Source organism: Rhinatrema bivittatum, chromosome 12, assembly GCF_901001135.1.
Source record: "Rhinatrema bivittatum chromosome 12, aRhiBiv1.1, whole genome shotgun sequence".
Lineage (NCBI taxonomy): Eukaryota > Metazoa > Chordata > Amphibia > Gymnophiona > Rhinatrematidae > Rhinatrema > Rhinatrema bivittatum.
In genome coordinates this window covers 19478054-19496727 of record NC_042626.1, presented here as the reverse complement: position 1 = coordinate 19496727, position 18674 = coordinate 19478054, and the positions used below count along the sequence as shown (strand labels likewise).

The following is an 18674-nucleotide window of genomic DNA, read 5'->3' as shown; positions in this document are numbered from 1 at the left end:
AATATTGCCTGGGAATAGCCCTAGTGTACTTTGGAGCAGGGAGAAATAGTCAAATCTTAGGTTTTTGCTGGACAAATCCTGTGAATATAGTAGATAATGCCAGATAATGACTATTTGGTTTTCTCAGTCTACCTGGTTGCCAGTCATACAAGGAAGAACTAACAATTGAGTTCTGAATGGGAATTGCTCCCTGTATTGTACCGTCAGTTACAAGGACCAATCCCCATGCAGAACTCATTCTGAATGGGATGAATGCAGGGAATAAATGAATACTAAGTGCCTCCTTGCTAGCGCGACCCCCCTAATTTGCGTATGGCATGGCGCCCGCTTTCCGCATTTTTTATAGCATCGGCCCCTTAGTACTGGAGGTAGATGGGATTCCAGGGTGCTGGCTGCATTAGGTAGCTGTATTTAGCAAAGGCTGAGTGCCCTAAGTTTAGACAAACATTTAGGAACCTATTTTCCATCCAATATTTATTCCATGTGAAAAACAGGTCCTTGTTTTAGACTTCTAAATAAAGTCCCTAAAATCATATATGCAGCATTTTTTGAATATTGGGCTAGTTGTGTATATGTGTATAGTGCTGCAGTAGAAGAGCATGATGTATAAGTATGTGTGATGAGAAAAGGAGTTTATGGTGTAGTGGCATGTGAGAGAGGGAGAATTATCTGTGGTGTGGGGAGTGTGTGATGGTGTGGTGTATGGTGAGCGAGAGAACATGATATCTGCATATATTATGCTCTGGTGTGAGCTGGGTGAGAGAGAACAGTGTGTGTGCAGTGTAATGTGAGTGGGAACATCATATGTGTGTATATGGTGACGTGATGTGTGCTGAGAGGAGGAGAACAGTACAGTGGTGGTGTGTAGGAGGGGAGAAGGGAAGCAGGTTTACGTATGGTGGTGAAGTGTGTGAGGAGGGGAAGCATGGTGTATGTGTATGGAGTGGTAGGAGCTCAGTGTGTATATGGTGGTTCAGTGGGAGGCGTGTGTGTGTGTGCATATGGTGGTGTGATGTTTGTACACAGTAGTGGGGCATGTGATAAGATGGGGAACACAGGGATGGAGTAGCAAACAATTGAAAATGGTGCTGGGGCAGGACTAATTAGCATGGCTGAGTGATTGAAGATGGATAGAGAACAATAGAAAAGTGATAGAGAGAAGAACAAGAAAGAAGAAGAGAGATCTTTCATGGGAGGGTAAATAGAGAGGGAGCAAAGTGTGGGGCCAGACAGGATTACACCCATGTGCCAGCCATGAGCCTGGTATTCTTTCAAATATACTTACCCTTTTTAGGGGAAGAGCTCAATGTCATCAGAAGCATTGAAGGAGTCTCCCTTTCTTTGCTTTGGACACTGCAGTATTTGGGCTAGATCTAAGAAGAGAAATTCAGGAAACAATTTTGAGGATCCACTTAATGACCTCCTGAGGAGAGTTAAATGGAAGGATACAAAAAGAGATGTTGGTTCCTAATAAGAGGTTCTTAATAAGAGGATGCTTCCCATATGTGAGCCTTATAAGATGGCCATAATTATTAATATTCTCTGTCAATTTTCTACAGCCTGCAGCAATTGCCCCGTTGGGACCGAGCCAGCACTGGGCTTTGAATATAAATGGTGGAATACGCTGCCATCAAACATGGAAAGCACTGTGCTCAGTGGCATCAATTTTGAGTACAAACAAATAGCTGGTAAGTAAGTAAGGAAGCATGATTTGGAAATGCTCAGCATAATTTTACATATACAGTATTACATATTGAATATCTGAACTGTGCATGATCTTATTCATTTTTCTAAAGCATGTAGCGGCACACACACCTTGCGCCAATCCTCCGCTCTACAAGCTACATTAAAAACATTCCACCACACTGGGATGCTTTGAAGTGCCTGAAAGCAGAATATTAAAATAAGAAATAAAAGGAGAAGTAAATGACGGTGAATCCTGCTGTTAGCACAGCTGTTTCACTGGGGAGAGGGGGTTTACCCATATTTCTCCCCCTCTACTATCACCAGCACTTAGTCGTGTGATGGTGAGGGCCCTTAACTGTGTATATTTGAGGTTCAGAGCTTCCAGTGCCAGCACGATCACTGCAGCCTCTTATTCCTCCAAGACAAATGAAAAACGGGTAACTAATTATTATTATGAATCATATTACGAAACATGCAGGAAAGCCTCCTAACCTTTTCTGTCAGACAAAGGGTAGATGCTACAGCAAGGAGAAGGAAGTTTTGTAGCCCAAAATGTAAACATCTTTATGCCTGCAATATAATATAGGTTTATATTATCTTGGCATCTAAATCACAGGTGTGCCCAATTTTTAATTCCAGACTCCACACCTCTGATTCCCTCCTCATCTCTACCTCTCCAGTTTTGCTCCTCACATCTCTTGCTCTGTCTGTCCATTGTCCCTTCCAGCTCCTCCTAGTCGCTCCCTTTAATCCCTTCCTCCTTCAGGTCTCTAACTCCTTCACCTACCCCGTCTCTCCTTACTTTCTCTCCCACAGCTCCATTTACCTTACTCTCTTCTCTACATTTCACTTCTCGTCCCCTCTTTGTAGACTGAAAAAGGGTAATCTGAAACCCAGCAAAAACAGTTCTTCTCTCCTGTTGGCAGTTCTTGTTCCCCGTATTTATTTTTATTAAAGGACCACTCTTAGCTGGGGAGTCCTGTGCGCATGACTACGGTGAAATTATCTTTAGAGAAAACAAAGTTGCTTACCAGTAACAGGGGTTCTCTGAAAACATCAGTTCACCCATCACACAAACCCAGTCTCTCGCCAACCTAAAACTGAGCCCACGAGCTTGATTATATAGCCACGAGAACGCAGGAATTCCTGCGCAGGCCCAGAGGGGTCTTATGGTCTTTCCTGGAAAGCTCTGAAAAATGGCTTTTGTGTTCTCACTACTGCATGACGTGTGTGTGACTGGTGCACTGCTGTCTTCAGAGACCACCTATTACAGGGAATCAGCTTTGTTTTCTGTGCCACTAATCAGAGCAGTAACGGGCGGCACGGATGTTGATTTTGCACCACTGAGCAAGCTGGAACAGCAGCCTAATGGAAGCCATTTATCTTAGCAGCTCCACACATAAACGAGGAACGTGAGAGAGGTTGAGGAATGGGAAAGAGAAAAGGGATGGGGAGGGGGGGGGTGAAGAGTGGTGAAAAAGAAAGAGAAAAAAGATGCAGAGTAGAGTAGAAGAAGAGAAGGAAAAATCCAGGTGAGTGAGGAAAGGGAAAATGGGGATGATAATGGCCAAAATCACTGTGTAGCTGCTGGCACTCCTTACATGTGCACAGGAAGAGAACTTTGATGGTGCACACAGGACAGGTCTGTGGCAGCTTTGAATTCCTTTCCTCTGTTGGTGATGCCTCCAGTACCTACCTAATTATTTTTGGCTGTATTGTGTCTACTAGAAAAAAAAACTCAATGAGCAAAAGCCCCAAAGTCTCCAGGTTTGTTGCCCAGCTTCAGAGAGGAGTGCACTGATGGGCAAAACAAAAAGGTGCCCAGGAAATGTGGCCAGATGCTAGAGAGGTCTATGGTGGAAAAGGTTTGGGAAGCATGATTCAAAAAAGTAGATTCTCCTTTTCTTTGGACCCAGATGGTAATGTAAACAGTGTCTGCAGTAGTAATCAAATTCTAGAGTACTTTCTTCAAACTAGGAGCCCGATATTCAACGCTGCTTAGCTGAAGAAGTAGCGACTTATCTGGCTAAGTGCAGCTGCTGAATATCTGGCTACATTCAGTGGTCACCACTTAGCTGGGTATCTAGTGGGCAGGCAGCGGGCGAATCGAGGTGACACTATGTCCCTGGCTAACTTAGCCAGATAAGTGCTGATGTTCGGACTTATCAAATTAAGTTAATTGGGTAAATTAGATCTGCCATAGAGCAGGTTTAACTTAGCCAGATATAACTTATCCGCTAAGTAGCATTGCTGCTGACTATCCCATGTAAGTTATCTGGATAAGTGGTATCAGCTAATTTACATAGATGGTTTCTAATGTTTTGCTAAAATGAACTAATGTTTTGCTAAAATGAACTTTTCTACCTGTTACAGGGAATGAAACTATTTTATCCTGTACATTTTATTTAATGGACACAAATGTAATTTTGCTTTTTGCTTGCTAGCCTTATCAAATAATAAAAGATCAGAAGTCAGAATTACAGGTCATTGTAAGAAGGGGTTATATATGAATGTGGTATCAATTTCTCATGTTCTGCTGGAGATAATTCGGAAAAGTGCTCTATCAAAGTATTCCGCATTAATAGTTCCCCTGTGTATAGTTAGGAGAATCAGTTCCCTTTGTAGAATGTAATGTATGAGCTGCAGACCTTGTTTTACTGTGTGTGAATAAAAGGATTATTTTTATCTGTAACTGCCTTTTAGGCTGGGAGGTGGCTGGAGACTATGTGTACACTGTAGCTGGAGCCTCTGATAACGACTTCATGATTCTGACCTTGACTGTACCTGGATTTAGGTGAGAGAGGCCACCTTGGGAAGGAGACCAGATACCCAGACTCCCTGGTGGAGGCAGCTTGAATTTTGGAAGCCATGCTTTTTGCCATGGTGTAGAAAAACTGAGAGCCAGGGAGGTAGAAGAGGTCCTTCTGCACAGCTTGGGGCCCAAGGCAAAGTTAATAGATTCAGACAAATGTATTTGCATGACAGTTTTACATGTGTTGTCAAAGTAATACATTGTAAAATAAAATTACAGAGTACAAAAAGACAATAACATGGACATGTCCCAGGTTTTGGTGTTGGTTGTGTTGTCCTGGTCAGATTACATTTCTGGCCTGGTGGCAGAATACAACATATTTTTTGTCATAGTTGCCATTTCATCTGGTAAGACTAAAAGTAGTCTCCACTACTTTTAGTCTTACCAGCTACTGATATTGCTTGCAGTAATATCTTCCATAGTTGGAGCCACATGCTCTCCAGGAATGAGCTGAGAGGTTCTTTGGTGGTAAAAGAGCCCATTGTGGGTCCTGCCAGATTAAGAACATAATAAATTGCCATGGTGGGTCAGTCCAAGGGTCCATCAAGCCAGGCATCCTGTTTCCAACAGTGGCCAATTCAGGTTACAAGAACCTGGCAATTACCCAAACACTAAGAAGATCCCATACTACTGATGCAATTAATAGCACCGGCTATTCCCTAAGTAAACTTGATTAATAGTAGTTAATGGGCTTCTCCTCCAAGAACTTTTTTGAACCCAGCTACACTGACTGCACTAACCACATCCTCTTGCAACAAATTCCAGAGTTTAATTGTGCGTTGAGTGAAAAAGAATTTTCTCCGATTAGTCTTAAATGTGCCACATGCTAACTTCATGGAGTGCCCCCTAGTCTTTCTATTATCCAAAAGCGTAAATAACCGATTCACATCTACCCGTTCTAGACCTCTCATGATCTTAAAAACCTCTATCATATCCCCCCTCAGCAGTCTCTTCATAATCTCCAGTTACATCAATATCAACATACACAATCTGTTTAATAAAGGGGTGGGAGAAGAAGAGAACAAGTATTACCTCCCAAAGTACTGCATGCTTTTGTCTTAGAAAGGAAGGGCCAAAACAATCGGGGTTCGTAATTGTCATAGTGCACTACTGCCATCAGCACTCTGAAATGTTTCCTTGTTCTGTGTCTAAGGGAATAGCTCCTATATTTTCTTTGCTTCCACAGCCCTCCATCATCTGTTACCCAGGATTTGGAAAATAAAGAGGTGGCAAGAATCACGTTTGTGTTTGAGACCATCTGCACTGTGAGCTGTGAACTGTACTTCATGATGGTATGTGGCAAGCTTATGATGGTGCAACAGTCTTATTGACCACCAAGACCCAGAGCAAGATCATAAATATCATCTTGACTTGGCTTTTCATTTATATTCCAAAAGTTACAAATCTAGAATATTTTATAATGGGACCTAAAAATGTAAGAGTGGATGAAGGAGTTGGGGAGCTCAAGAAGAGGAGATGTAGGAGGAGGGAGATGGGGTGGGAAACTATAGAAGATTGGATGGAGGAGGGATAGTCTTGGTTAGGACAAAATGGTGCCCCTGGTAAGGGTCGCTTTAAGAAGTCCCTTCCTTTTCGGACTCTCAGACTAACTCGGAAGGGCAGTGTGCCCAGGGTGGTTGCACTTCTTGCCCGCCTTTGTGTTGGCTCTGGTTCTGGCTTTAGATGGCCATTACAGTTTGTCTCAGCAGTGATCGCTCACCTGCAAGCCATTTGTGGATACTAAATGATCATCTGTTATTATCAAAACATATACAAATATAAGATTCCAAAAAGTATCTTTGGACAGAAAACACATAAATGATCACGACAAACTGAGACAGTGTCACTGACATCATGAAAATGGAAAAAATGAGGGTCTAGTGATTACTGCGTGTTTCAATATTAAACTCCAACTTTTACTTTTCAGGGGTAGGAACAAGGTTAGGAGATGGCAGTATTGAAAAAAAATCACCTTTTACTCCTTCAAGGGCAAAGGGAAAGGTGATAAGGAAAAAAACAAGGAAGCATAAGCTAGTGACCCTGCAGTCCATGGGGTAGCCAGATCAGAACCAACAGGCTGCACCTCTCCACAAACCAACTGGGTCAGTGTTGGTTGTTGGTGGCCAGGTTCCATCCAGCAAGGCTATGAGGAAATATGTGGTCAGATATTAAGGCAAAAGCTGTGCCAGTTTTGATAGCTGTTTAGATTATTACAAAGCTTGGTGATAAGGTATAGGAATTGGGAGACACCGAGTATTGGATTAAGTATGGGAATTTATATTCTTTTCTATCCAGCATGGTAGAGGACCAAAATGAAGACAACAAAAACTGACTTAGATAAGGAATAATATCCTACAAGCAACTGTTTCTACACTAGCACAACGGTATTCACTTTCAGTCCTCGAGGGTCTAAATATCATATTAACACAGCTAATGAAGTTCCCATATAAGCCAGTGGCTACATTAGAAATGAAATTTCTGACATGGAAAACATTATTCTTAATAGCAATTATATTGGCCAGTTCAGTAATTGATAACCTAAATGGCATACCTGCAAAAATAGAATACTACTCAGAACTCACCTAAAATTATTGCCAAAAGTGTTATAGCAATTGCACCTAAACCAGGAAATAGTACTTCCAGCTTTCTTTCCTAAGCCACATGCCACACTGGCTGAACAAGGCCTGTATACCCTAGATTGTAGAAGAGCCTTTTGTTCTATTTAGGCAGAACATAGCTGCTTAGAAAATTAACTCAACTCTTCATATCCTACAATACAGCTAAAAAAAGGCGTACCTGTCAAAAAGCAAACGTTATCAAGATGGCTAACAGCATGCATTTCACATTGCTATGTAACTATTGGCTTGGATATACCACAACCAATAAAAGCACTTCTGGTATTAGCAATGGCTGCATCAGTGGTTCACATATATTCTCAGCTTCAATCCAAGATATCTGTGAGGCAGCCACCTGGTCAGTAATGCATACTTTTACAAAACATTACTGTCTGGTTAAAGATTCATGCAGATACCCTGAATTTGGACAAGCAGTACTCAAAAACGTGTTTAAATAGTCACACAAATTTCCCGAAGCACATTGCAAGGAAGAATAATGAAGCTAAAGACTATTTCCAGCCACCCTCAGCTAGGGAGTCCCATCTGTGTGGCTGTTTATTGGCTTGTCCACGGAGAAAGCATAGCTGCGTACTTGTAATGGGTATTCTCTGTGGACAGCAAATAAACAATTACACAAGCCATCTCTCCTCCCAGAAAGATTTATGAAGCTTGGAAAAAGACTGAAGAGACTCTGTCATGGAGATGCTAGCATGTGAAAGGCCCACGCATGTTCCGAAGCAAAAGTTGAAATTTCTGAGCTGTGAGAGAAAAGGATCCGACTTGGCAACATCGGGTGACGTCACCCATCTGTGTGGCTGTTTGCTTGCTGCCCACAGAATGCACCCATTACAGGTAAGCAACTATGCTATGTGCATGCACACAATGCCTCAGTTGTATGCAAATCTATCTCAATGCATATTCATTAGGGATATCCTGAAAATCTGAACAGTTGCAGTCCTCGAGCACTGGAAATGAATACTACTGTGCTAGCGAGTGGGATATATTGTTAGCAATATAGCCCAGGAAAACTGAACAGACTGAATGGGCCAATTGATTCATTATCTACCATCATCTACTATGTTACTATATAAGACTGAAAATAGAAGTAATAGATCTAGGCCAGGAGTAAGCAGCTCCAGTCCTCGAGTGCTGCAAGCCAGTCCGGTTTTCAAGATATCCATACTGAATATGCATGAGATGCATCTGCACAGCCTCCATTATATGCAAAAGCAGCTCATGCATATTCATTGTGGATATCCTGAAAACCGGACTGGCTTGCAGCACTTGAGGATCAAAGTTGCCTATCCTTGATCTAAACCATAGATAAGTTGATTTTTTTGACGGTTTTAGGAGGTAATGCTAAAATTTACTACATGGGTCAATTTTCAGAAGGTTTACCTAGATTCACAGGGTGCACAAATTTAGCCAGTCAGAAAAGGGGCATCTCTGGGGTGAGTTTTAGATTTAGGCTGTCAGTGCATACCAACTAACTTTAGCCAGACAGCTCCAGTTGCACAAATGGCTCTCATAAGTCTAGCCAAACAGATTTAGGTGAATTTTCAGCCACAAACCTACCTACTTAGGAGTGGCTGAACATAACCAAGTAAAATTACCTAGTTATTTTGGCCATTCAGTGGCTTACTAAAAATTGACTTCTGTCTGAAAATGACACATTTAAGCCTGTGCTGCTCCTATTGCAATTGCTTTGTAAAGCATTTTTTTTTTAATTAAAACTGACTTCTTTGATTGCACTGTAATAAATTGCTGTCTTGTATCTACCACTGCAGTGAATGTACCGCCTTTCTGTCCATTTCTGTTTTGTTGGCATGACACTGCTGCCTTTTCTAATTCTTTATCATTTATTGTAGGGAATTAATTCCAGGCCAAACTCTGTGATGGAAACGTGGATTGGGTCCAAGGGAAAGCAGTCCTACACGTTTGGTATTGAGAAGAATGCCACAATGACCTTCACCTGGGCATTTCAGAGGACCGCCTTCCGGGAATCGGTAAATCCAGCTTTGAGTGAAACTTGCCCGGTATTCTCAGTGGCACAAACATAGTGCAAAGAATTGGGCCAATCCCCTCAGTGCCAGCAGTTAGACTGAAGAGAGGAGCAGCTTCAGTTGTGGGATGAAATAGATGCAATGAAATAAATTAGGCTTCTTTGCAGCTTGTGTGGCTGTTTATTCTGCTGTCCATGGAGAAAGGGATTTAGAGCCTTGCCCTCACATCAAACAGCAAATCTTTTCCACTTACAATAATAAGACCTTCTGGTGGATTCCTTCTTAGAAAGCAGAAGAATTTGAGACATTGCATTGGAAAGCCCATAGGAACAAATTACTTTGCTTTCAATATCAAAGCTGTCAGGGCAAAGGATTGGAAGTTGGGATGAAGTAGCGTTCCCTGTTTCTATGATTATAAGAGATAGTGAAGTTGCTTACCTGTAACATGATTACCTGCCCTACACCAAGACTGCTTGAACACCTTCTACATGTTTCTGAGCCTGTTCTCAAAACTATCGTGGAATCAGGGAGTACCACCATTATGTAGAAGGGAGATTCACATGGACCTTGCTTCACCTGAAGCCTCCCATCAAGCCACCTGCTGTGTCATAGGACCTCAACATGGTTTTAACCAAGCTGAGTCCCTGCCATTCTGTGGGCTTAAGTACCTGATCTGGAAGTGGTGGTCACTTTAGCACACAGATGGACTGATACAGTAAAAGTCACGGGAGAACGGGCGAGCGCCCGCTCTCCTGTGCGTGCAATTCAGGGGGGAAGAATATGCTAATGAGGGCCCGCAGTAAAAAGAGGTGCTAGGGACACTAGCGCGTCCCTAGCACCTCCTTTTTGACAGGAGCGGTGGCTGTCAGCGGGTTTGACAGACAACGCTCAATTTTGCCGGCGTCGGTTCTCAAGCCCGCTGACAGCCACGGGTTCGGAAAACGGACGCCCGCATAATTGAGCGTCCGTCTTCCGACCCACAGGGCGCCAACCAATTAAAAAAAATTTTTTTAATTTTTTTAACTTTTGGGGCCTCCGACTTAATATCGCTATGATATTAAGTCGGAGGGTGTACAGAAAAGCAGTTTTTTTCTGCTTTTCTGTACACTTCCCCGGCGCCGGCAGAAATTAACGCCAGCCTTTGGGCAGGCGTTAATTTCTGAAAGTAAAATGTGCGGCTTGGCTGCACATTTTACTTTCTGTATCGCGCGGGAATAACTAATAGGGCCATCAATGTGCATTTGCATGTTGATGGCACTATTAGTTTTGGGGGGGGCTGGACGCGCGTTTTCCACGCGCTTTTACCCCTTACTGTATAAGGGGTAAAAATAGCGCGTGGAAAACGCGCGTCCAAACGCGCGCTAACAGTGCGCTCCACCGGAGTGCACTGTACTGTATTGGCCCGAGAGTTGGGGAGCTTCATAATAAGGTGGTACTTCACATTCATCCAAAGTTTCTATCAGACTTCACTTTAGTTAGTCAATTGTCCTGCCAACATTTTTCCCAAGGCCCCTTGCCAACAAAGGTGAACATGTCCTTCACACTGTGGATTGCAAGAAAGTCTTATCAAAGACAACTCTTATCTAATTGTATAGTGGATTGCATATCCTTCACTTATTCCCAGGCAGGTTTAACCTTATAATGGAATGTCAAGGCTCATAGGGGGTGATTTTGTAACAACCCACATAAATTAGATGGAAAATGCACACATAAAATAATGGTGTTTTAGGCATGGAAATGACCTGCCCGACATGCAGATAAACTTACATACACATGTCAGGTGTGCGTGTAAGTTTATCTGGACTGAGTAGAGGCATCCCTGGGGATAAGGCTGGGGTTTGTATTTTTGTGCATGTGTGTAAAATTTCCCAAAAGATTTCTGTGCACATAATAATAGGAGTAATTGTGTGCAGGTAGTTTTGGTGGAATAATGTGCATATTTTACCCACGGAAATACCTTTGAAAATTAGCGTATGACTGCGTCGATACCCATGTAAAGTCATCCTCTTCTGAAGAGACCTACAAGGCTGGGATGCGGAGTTCAGTTAATTCACATCCCATAACTGCTTAAACAAAGACTCCTGATGCAAGAACAGGCTTGGGCGGTCTGCTCTTCACAATCTCTTTGAGGGATAGAGACTAATTTCAGCCCCACTAATATCTGGTTTTATTAGTGTATGCTGACTTTTGGAGTTTTAACCTGCTGAAATACTTTCCTTTCCTTATTGGCAGGTTTTTCTTTGTATTTCTGCCTTTGTATTTGAGGTCAGCCATTAACTAGGGAGTCCAAATTGTGTGATAGATGAACTGTTTGTCCTCCAAGAAAACTCAGTTTCTTACCTGTAAGGACAGCAGTTCACCAGACACGCAGACACATCACCAAGCCTCCTCTCCTTCTGAAGTTGAGCTCATTAGCTGTGCAGGACCTAGCACGTGCTAGATGTTCCTGGAAAGCTCTCAAAGAAACTGTCTGGTTTGGCGGCATGAGGAAGACATCACCCAGTTATGAGACTGGTAAATTGCTGTCTTTAGAGAAGAGCTATTACAAGTAAGTAACTTTGTTTTATCTTGTAGCAAATCAATATTGATCCCCCTGGGAAGGAACTATTGACCTCCAAAAACACAATTCTCAAAACCAAACTGTTCTGCTTATAATCACTTATATGCTGTCTGTAAATGACATGAAAATATTTTGATTTTAGGGTAGACAGTACGCGAATGATGTTGCAAAACTCTACTCTATCAATGTGACGAATGTCATGAATGCTGTGGCCTCCTACTGCCGACCCTGTGCCCTTGAATCTTCAGACTCAGGATCTCTGTGTACCTCCTGTCCAGCTGGAAACTACATAGAAAAGTTTTCCAGCACTTGCTACCCATGCCCTCCGAACACCTACCTGAGAGCCCACCAGCCATACGGCAGTCAGGCCTGCATCCCTTGTGGTCCTGGCACTAAAAGCAATGAGGTACGCTCTCTTTACTGCTTCGTAGCACTGTGGCTAGGATTTAGAAAAATCACATTTCAGTTAAATAAAACTCTAATATGTGGGGGGCTATCAGTGTCATTGTCAGAGCAATAAGGGAAGAGAATCCTCCTGCCAGCTCCAGTTGAGAGCACCTTTTTGTTTGGGGGGTGGAGGGATTCTGAAGGATGGGGGATCAGGATTAACAGGGGTGGAGAATATATTTGAGGAGGGAGGGGAATCATCTCTCTTTTTTGTTTCTTATATTGGATGCTGGCAGAGAGATATCTGGTACACATCTCAAGCAGTTCTCTGGTTTTTGAAAAACGAATTATTCCTACCAGATCATGTCCTTATTTTAAGAAAAGTAAAACTGGCTTTCGGACACTTTAAAAGCAATAGCCAGCAAATGTAGTCCAGCTGTGATTCCCAAATACAGAGACTTTGTGGCCTTTTACAACCTCTGAACACAAAAAATAACTGCTACTGTTATCTGAGAGAACACGACAGGAAATGATATCATTCCTGTCTCAGGGACCTGAGACATATTAGTCTCAGGTCACTAATAAATGCACATCAGAATGGAATAGACAGACTGGTCCTTCTCCCCTCAGGTTCATTCTCTCTGCTACAATGACTGTCAGTTCTCGCACCGCAAGGAGGGAAGGCTTTTACAATATGACTTTTCCGCTCTGGCGAACAGCAGCACGTTTACCAGTAGGCCCAGCTTCACATCCAAAGGACTGAAATACTTCCATCAGTTCAGCATCGCCATTTGTGGAAATCAAGTAAGCTTTGAGGGCTTCCTTTGGGTGAGTGGGCCTGACAAATTCCAAAGCCAAACGCAGCGTTCACGTGCAGTTCAAGGCTTTAATGAAACCAACAGTCTCAGGAACAGGCACCCCTTTTATTTTTCTAGCCTGAGAGTGAGGGGCTTATCCCTGGTGGCCTAGCTTTCTTTGGCTTGGTAACAGCAGCTGTTTCTAATAAACCTCCAAGCAGTGTCCTAGAATACTGGGCTGGGAATCCAGAGATCTGATCAGTGGTTTGGGACTCATGATGTGGGCAAGAATCAAACTGCTTGTGTTGGTGCAAACTGATAGGGGCTTGCACCACTAATCAATGCTAAACTATGCACGTAGCTTTGCTTTGATTATTGCACCTGGAAAAATTACCCAGAGCGATTTGTGCCTGCTCTTTCCATTGGAAACAAGCATGTAGTATGATTATACAAAAGTACCTGCATTTTTTTTTTTTTAACATAGCTTGCTACTGGGAACACCTCCAAACAATGTGGGCAATTTTCAAAGCCCCCATTTCTATGGGTAAAATGCTTTTTTACCTGCAGAAATATTGCTCTTCATAACAGTGAAAAGTTTGACGTGAACTAAGAGAGATTATTCCTGGTACCAGAATTCTGACCTGTGTTGCCATATTATTTATTTAATTTTTTATTTATTTAACTTCTTTTACTATACCGACACTCAAGACCAGGTCTTATCGTACCGGTTTACATTAGAACAAGGGGAAAACCAATTAACGTATAGGTGGAAATGAGAAGTTACATTAAAACAGGGAGAGTAAAAACATGGATGTCGGAAGATAGGACAGAATTAAGTAATCAAACAATAAGTTAACAAAATTACAAACTATAAATTAACATAAATATTATTCATGTCAAATACAGATCTCCTAATTAAAGACCCGAACTATCCATTTTTCTTCAGCAGTAACTGAAAGGGTCAGAATAGATCTCAACAGGAAGTCATTACTTCCCAACACCATAAGGAAAACAAACACTATCCCTGTTAACAGGTGTTGGTGCCTCTTTTACTTATTCGTTTTCTTCTACCATTATAATCCATGACTTGCAGCAGTCTGGAAATACTTCAGGAGCAGAACCTGTTACAGAACCTTTACTATCCCAATCTACAATTACATGAAACCCACTGGTACTTCCTCTGTTTCACGACAGGGGAAGAAGGTAGCAACCTGTGTAGACAACGTTACAGATTTCCGAAGTCCAGATGAAGCCTCCAAGTTTTCAAAATCTGTCACATCCTACGGGTGCCAGTCCATCCTCCTGCTTTCTGATATGATGGGCTATAAATCAGTGGTGTTATCCCAGCCCATAAGCCTGGCTGATCGCCTCATAGGTGAGTACAGCTCTCAGGAATTGTGATGTGGTGATGCAAATTTCACATTGATTTGTGTGATGGAACTTCATAGATCCCTGATGGGTTAAAAAAGATTACAAACTTCAGTCTCCTCCATCTGCAATACGAGGCAAGGTTTTTCGTAATGAGAATGATATTTTTCTTCAGATTTTTTTAAGAATTGAAAATTCCAAAGGATTTCAAAGCCATGGTGGAGATTTTTGAAGAATTTTGATTGTGATCTGTTGACCTTGCTAAGGTCTCAGCTGATACAAATGCTGAAAGTTCCAGCTAAATGCATGGGATGAACTACTGTTAATTCCAGCCAATAATAGAGCCCTGGAGAATGCAATTATTCAGACATGCAACTATTCATACATGCATTTGGGCAGCTATTGTGCATGTTTAATTTCTTGACTTTGCTATAACTTCAGGGGTGACAACAGATTTAACACTGGACAATATCACCAGTCCTGCTGACAACTTCCCCATGGAGAATATGGGCCTGCCTGATCTCATCTTTTTTTATAGGTAAAGTGTAGTGATTAGGTCATGTGACCCTTGCCTGACTTGTGTCGTGATTCTTCAGTACATAGGTATAGGTCATGCGACCCAGCAGTGTGTGAATGGCTCAAACTGTTCTATGCGTTTGCTTTGTCCACAGGTCCAATGAAGTGACACAGTCGTGCAGTTCTGGAAGAGCCACCACAATAAGACTACGATGTAATCTCTTAAAGGTCGGCACTGGGACTCTGTCTGTGCCAGAGTAAGCAGAGTGATCACAAATTACTGATACGCAGCATGCCCTGCATATGATTCCAGCTGCTTAAAGAATATTACTGGGCCTTAAGCAGAAATCCAAGATACGTTTATCATGCTGTTTGGGAGGAGGAATAAGCAGTGTGTTTTCTTGAGAGAACTACTTCTTCTTTTATTCTATAACAGAAGTGGTCGGTGATGCTATTCATCAGTCAGATTGGTTGAGCAGCTCCAGCCGGGTGAAAAGTTTGGTGGGAGGGGATATAGTATACTGATGAGTGCATAAAAGGTTTCTGCTATGGCACTGCCTCTCTGTGAGACCCTGTGCCTCCATCTACCCACTAAGTAATATAATTATTCTTCGTATTGTGATTTTTATTGTTAAGGGTAAAAATGTCGTTTGAATCAGGGAGAGAAAAAGTGTGAGTGCTGTACTTTTAACCACAGGGAAAAAAAGGTGTCAGGGTTAGGCTGGAGGAATGAAAGTACGCATGGGAATTTAATTTTCAAGTCCCATGCATGCTTTTATACACATACTTTGCACCTGCTTCAAAGCACGCGGGTGAAAATTACCCTCATTCCCTTGCCCACCCGAATTCTCAAAGGGAAACTCCCCTGCAAGCCTCATGGACAGTATAAACATTGCCCCCATTATTATTATCAATAATTGTAATGTTGCTTATAACAATAATATAGCATTCATTTCACACCATCCACCAGAGAGATGACTGCTGCATGTTTCTGAAATGCTGTGCTTGTTTGCATCTTGTTTACATGACAGACATCGTACAGATCCATGTTCTAATTGTTATTTTACATTCTTGGGGGGGGAATTGCCGTAAAGCCAGCACACTGTTTGCCTGCACTGGAACCATCTCTGATGCTACCTGCAGCAGTCAGATTGCGAACAGCCTGACACTGTGTCCTGTTTTTTTTTTCTCTCAGCAAGTGCCCCGAAGGAACCTGTGATGGCTGTACATTCCATTTCCTGTGGGAGACAGTGGAAGCCTGCCCACTCTGCTCCAGTCAGGATTACCATACAATCGTCAGTGCCTGTGTGCATGGTATTCAGGTATCCGAGCTTCTCTTGAGCGGAAGCAGCACGCATACGATTTTATAATGCCTCTCCAAAGTCTTTCTCTGATTTTATTCTTTCTGCCTGTTATTATTAATTACTATATACCTGCTCTCTTTATAACATGTTGGCATAAATGTGTTAAAAATGAGGCTTATTGTAAGAGAATTCTCAGTTCATCTTTCTTGCAATTCAGTATGAGGGCAAGATTCAGTGGCAACTGGCAACTTACAGCCCTGTAGGTACTTGGTACCTTCAAGATTGCAAGTACATTTTTAAAGAGAAACTCCTTGTGGAGTTTCCCTTTAAAAGTTCAGTGGCTGTCTAGTGCTGCAAGGTGACTTTCCCCTGCATACTTTATAAGTGCAAAGTATGTGGAGAAAAGCAGGAGGAAGTGGGTGCAGAGATTTCCAAATGAAATCCCCATGCATACTTCCACCGGTCCGCTCCACTCCCGCCCCCAGCACTGTGCATTTGCCCCATGGGGAAAAGCATGCACACCGTCAGTTGCGCACATACATTTCCACAATGAAGATCTGGGGTAGTTTTCAAAGGGAGTTTTCCGCAGGTAGACATCCGTTAACCCGTGGAAATCCCTCTGAAAGCTGATCCTCTATATACTTTGCGAAACCTTCTTCTTAGCTGATAAGCTCAGTAGTGTGTTAAGAGTGCATGAAAGAGAGAGACGACTAATGAGGTGCCTTACTGAAGTTACCATATTAGCCTGAATATAAAACAGGCCAAATATCAGTCCAGTATTGTAGGAAAAACTAATGAGGTCAGTAACCAACACCTCTTCCCCTACTCAGGCCCAGGGGGAAACTTCTGATCTCACCTCTACCAGGCCCACCCGGAATTTTCTACCTCTTCCCTCACCCAAGTACTTGATAGGAAACCACTGACCCTTCCTCCACTAGGCCTAACTTGTAAACTGCCACCTCTTCCCTCATGTGAGAAGCTGCAGCCTCCTCCTCTGCCAGGCCCACTGGAAGCCGCCACCTCGAGCTCTACTGGGAATCACTGACCCCTGTCTCTGCCAGGCATAACAATAAGTCACCACTTCTTTTCCCATGTGGAAATCTGCCAGCCTGTCATCTGCCAGGCCTGCCCGGAAGATACCACCTCTTTCCCAACCCAGGCCTCAGCAAAGAGGCCACTGATACCACCTCCTCCTCCACAGGCAGAATAAATGCCAGCAATTCTAGCTAGGCCTCAGTGGAACGACATTAACTTCGGCTCCACCAGGCCTGGGCAAGAAATCAGCTGCCACCGCCTCTTTCCCAATTCATACTGACCATACACTGGAGATTCTTTGTCTGTTAGGGCCCTAGGCTCGAATATATGAAGAGACCGGTTTTAAATCAATCTGATGTATGAAAGAACATAGTTGTGATAGGCCCTCAAATACTAAGTAAGCAAGTTAGCATGTCCCCTAGCAATTGGCAGCTAGGATGAGACTCCACGATTAATGGCAGCCTGTCCTTGTAGAAAACTACTTACGTGTGGCGGGAGCCCAGGCTGTGCAAAGGAGGGATGCTGCCCGAACAGAGAGTGAGCATCTGTAAAAACATGGATTTCTGGCTGAAAGTGGGCATCTCTGCGGGTACCTGTGCCGCCGCCCTGCTGACGGTGATGACCTGCTACTTCTGGAAGAAAAACCAAAAGCAAGTACCACACTGGCCCAGAAGTCTGGTATCAGACAACTGCCTGTTTTCCTGAGGACGTTTTGTCACCAACAATATGTTGAAAATAGATAATTTAAGTTGGGTTTAATTCAAGTTCCTGAACATACCCAGATCAGTCCAGAGAAGTGGGTTGTGTATCCCTACCAGCAGGTGGAGTCAGAGAGCAGCGTGGGGAGCAAGAAAGTTAGCCAGGATGTTCAGCGGGACTTTACCCAGCTAACCTTAGTTTATCACTCACAGCAACCAGACTTAATGGCTGCATTTAGCCAAGTGGTGCCCAATATCAACCCCACTCCTGGAACGCCACCCCCATTTGTCCAGTACCCAGCTAATAAATGTATCCTTTAGCGGCCAAGGTCATTTAAAACTCTGGGTTTCTCCCGCTAAGCCCCATACTTGACCAGACAGACCCCTTTGAAGATTGACTTCTCTGTTTCCCCTGATATTGTTATTTCAGTACTACAGCGCTTTTAATCGGTGACTTTCAAGCTGCCACATTGCTGCAAAGTCTGCAAGTACTTTGCACAAATTTTCAAAGTGAAAATAAGCAGATACTTTCACTCTGAAATTGCTGAGGGGTAACTTATCCAAAGACATGTGTGCCTGGTTTTTGTGCAGGTATTATTTCCATAAAAAGTAATGCACGTAGATATGAAAATGTAATCTACGCTCATTATTTTCTGCCCCCGGAAATGCCTTCTCCTAATGAGGCTGAAAAGATGCTCATTGTGGAACCCTACTATTTTTAGCCCTTTTACCCAGGTAAATAACTTTTGAAAAATGCTTTCCCTATATTTTGGTCTTTTTCGGGTTTTTCTCAACCCTCTCCTGAAGGCACTCCTAGCCAGTCAGCTGTTCAGGATTGCCACAATGATTATGCCTGAAATAGATTGGAGACCCAGGGTATTGAAATCTATCTC

At 42.9% G+C, this 18674-nt stretch overlaps 1 protein-coding gene across 2 annotated transcripts in view; it reads left to right on the top strand.

Moving 5' to 3' along the window:
• KIAA1324 (KIAA1324 ortholog) overlaps positions 1-18674 on the top strand; it is a 90713-nt gene that overhangs the window by 54948 nt on the left and 17091 nt on the right. For both annotated transcript variants that reach the window (XR_003852163.1, XM_029572979.1), the window contains exons 10-20: positions 1560-1688; positions 4390-4480; positions 5685-5790; positions 8982-9119; positions 11819-12082; positions 12694-12867; positions 14055-14235; positions 14670-14766; positions 14900-15001; positions 15940-16066; positions 17558-17733. Coding sequence is in view for 1 of the 2 variants with exons in the window: in XM_029572979.1 (XP_029428839.1) it covers positions 1560-1688; positions 4390-4480; positions 5685-5790; positions 8982-9119; positions 11819-12082; positions 12694-12867; positions 14055-14235; positions 14670-14766; positions 14900-15001; positions 15940-16066; positions 17558-17733 (1585 nt within the window). In the remaining variant the exon portion in view is untranslated. The remainder of the gene's footprint in view (positions 1-1559; positions 1689-4389; positions 4481-5684; positions 5791-8981; positions 9120-11818; positions 12083-12693; positions 12868-14054; positions 14236-14669; positions 14767-14899; positions 15002-15939; positions 16067-17557; positions 17734-18674) is intronic.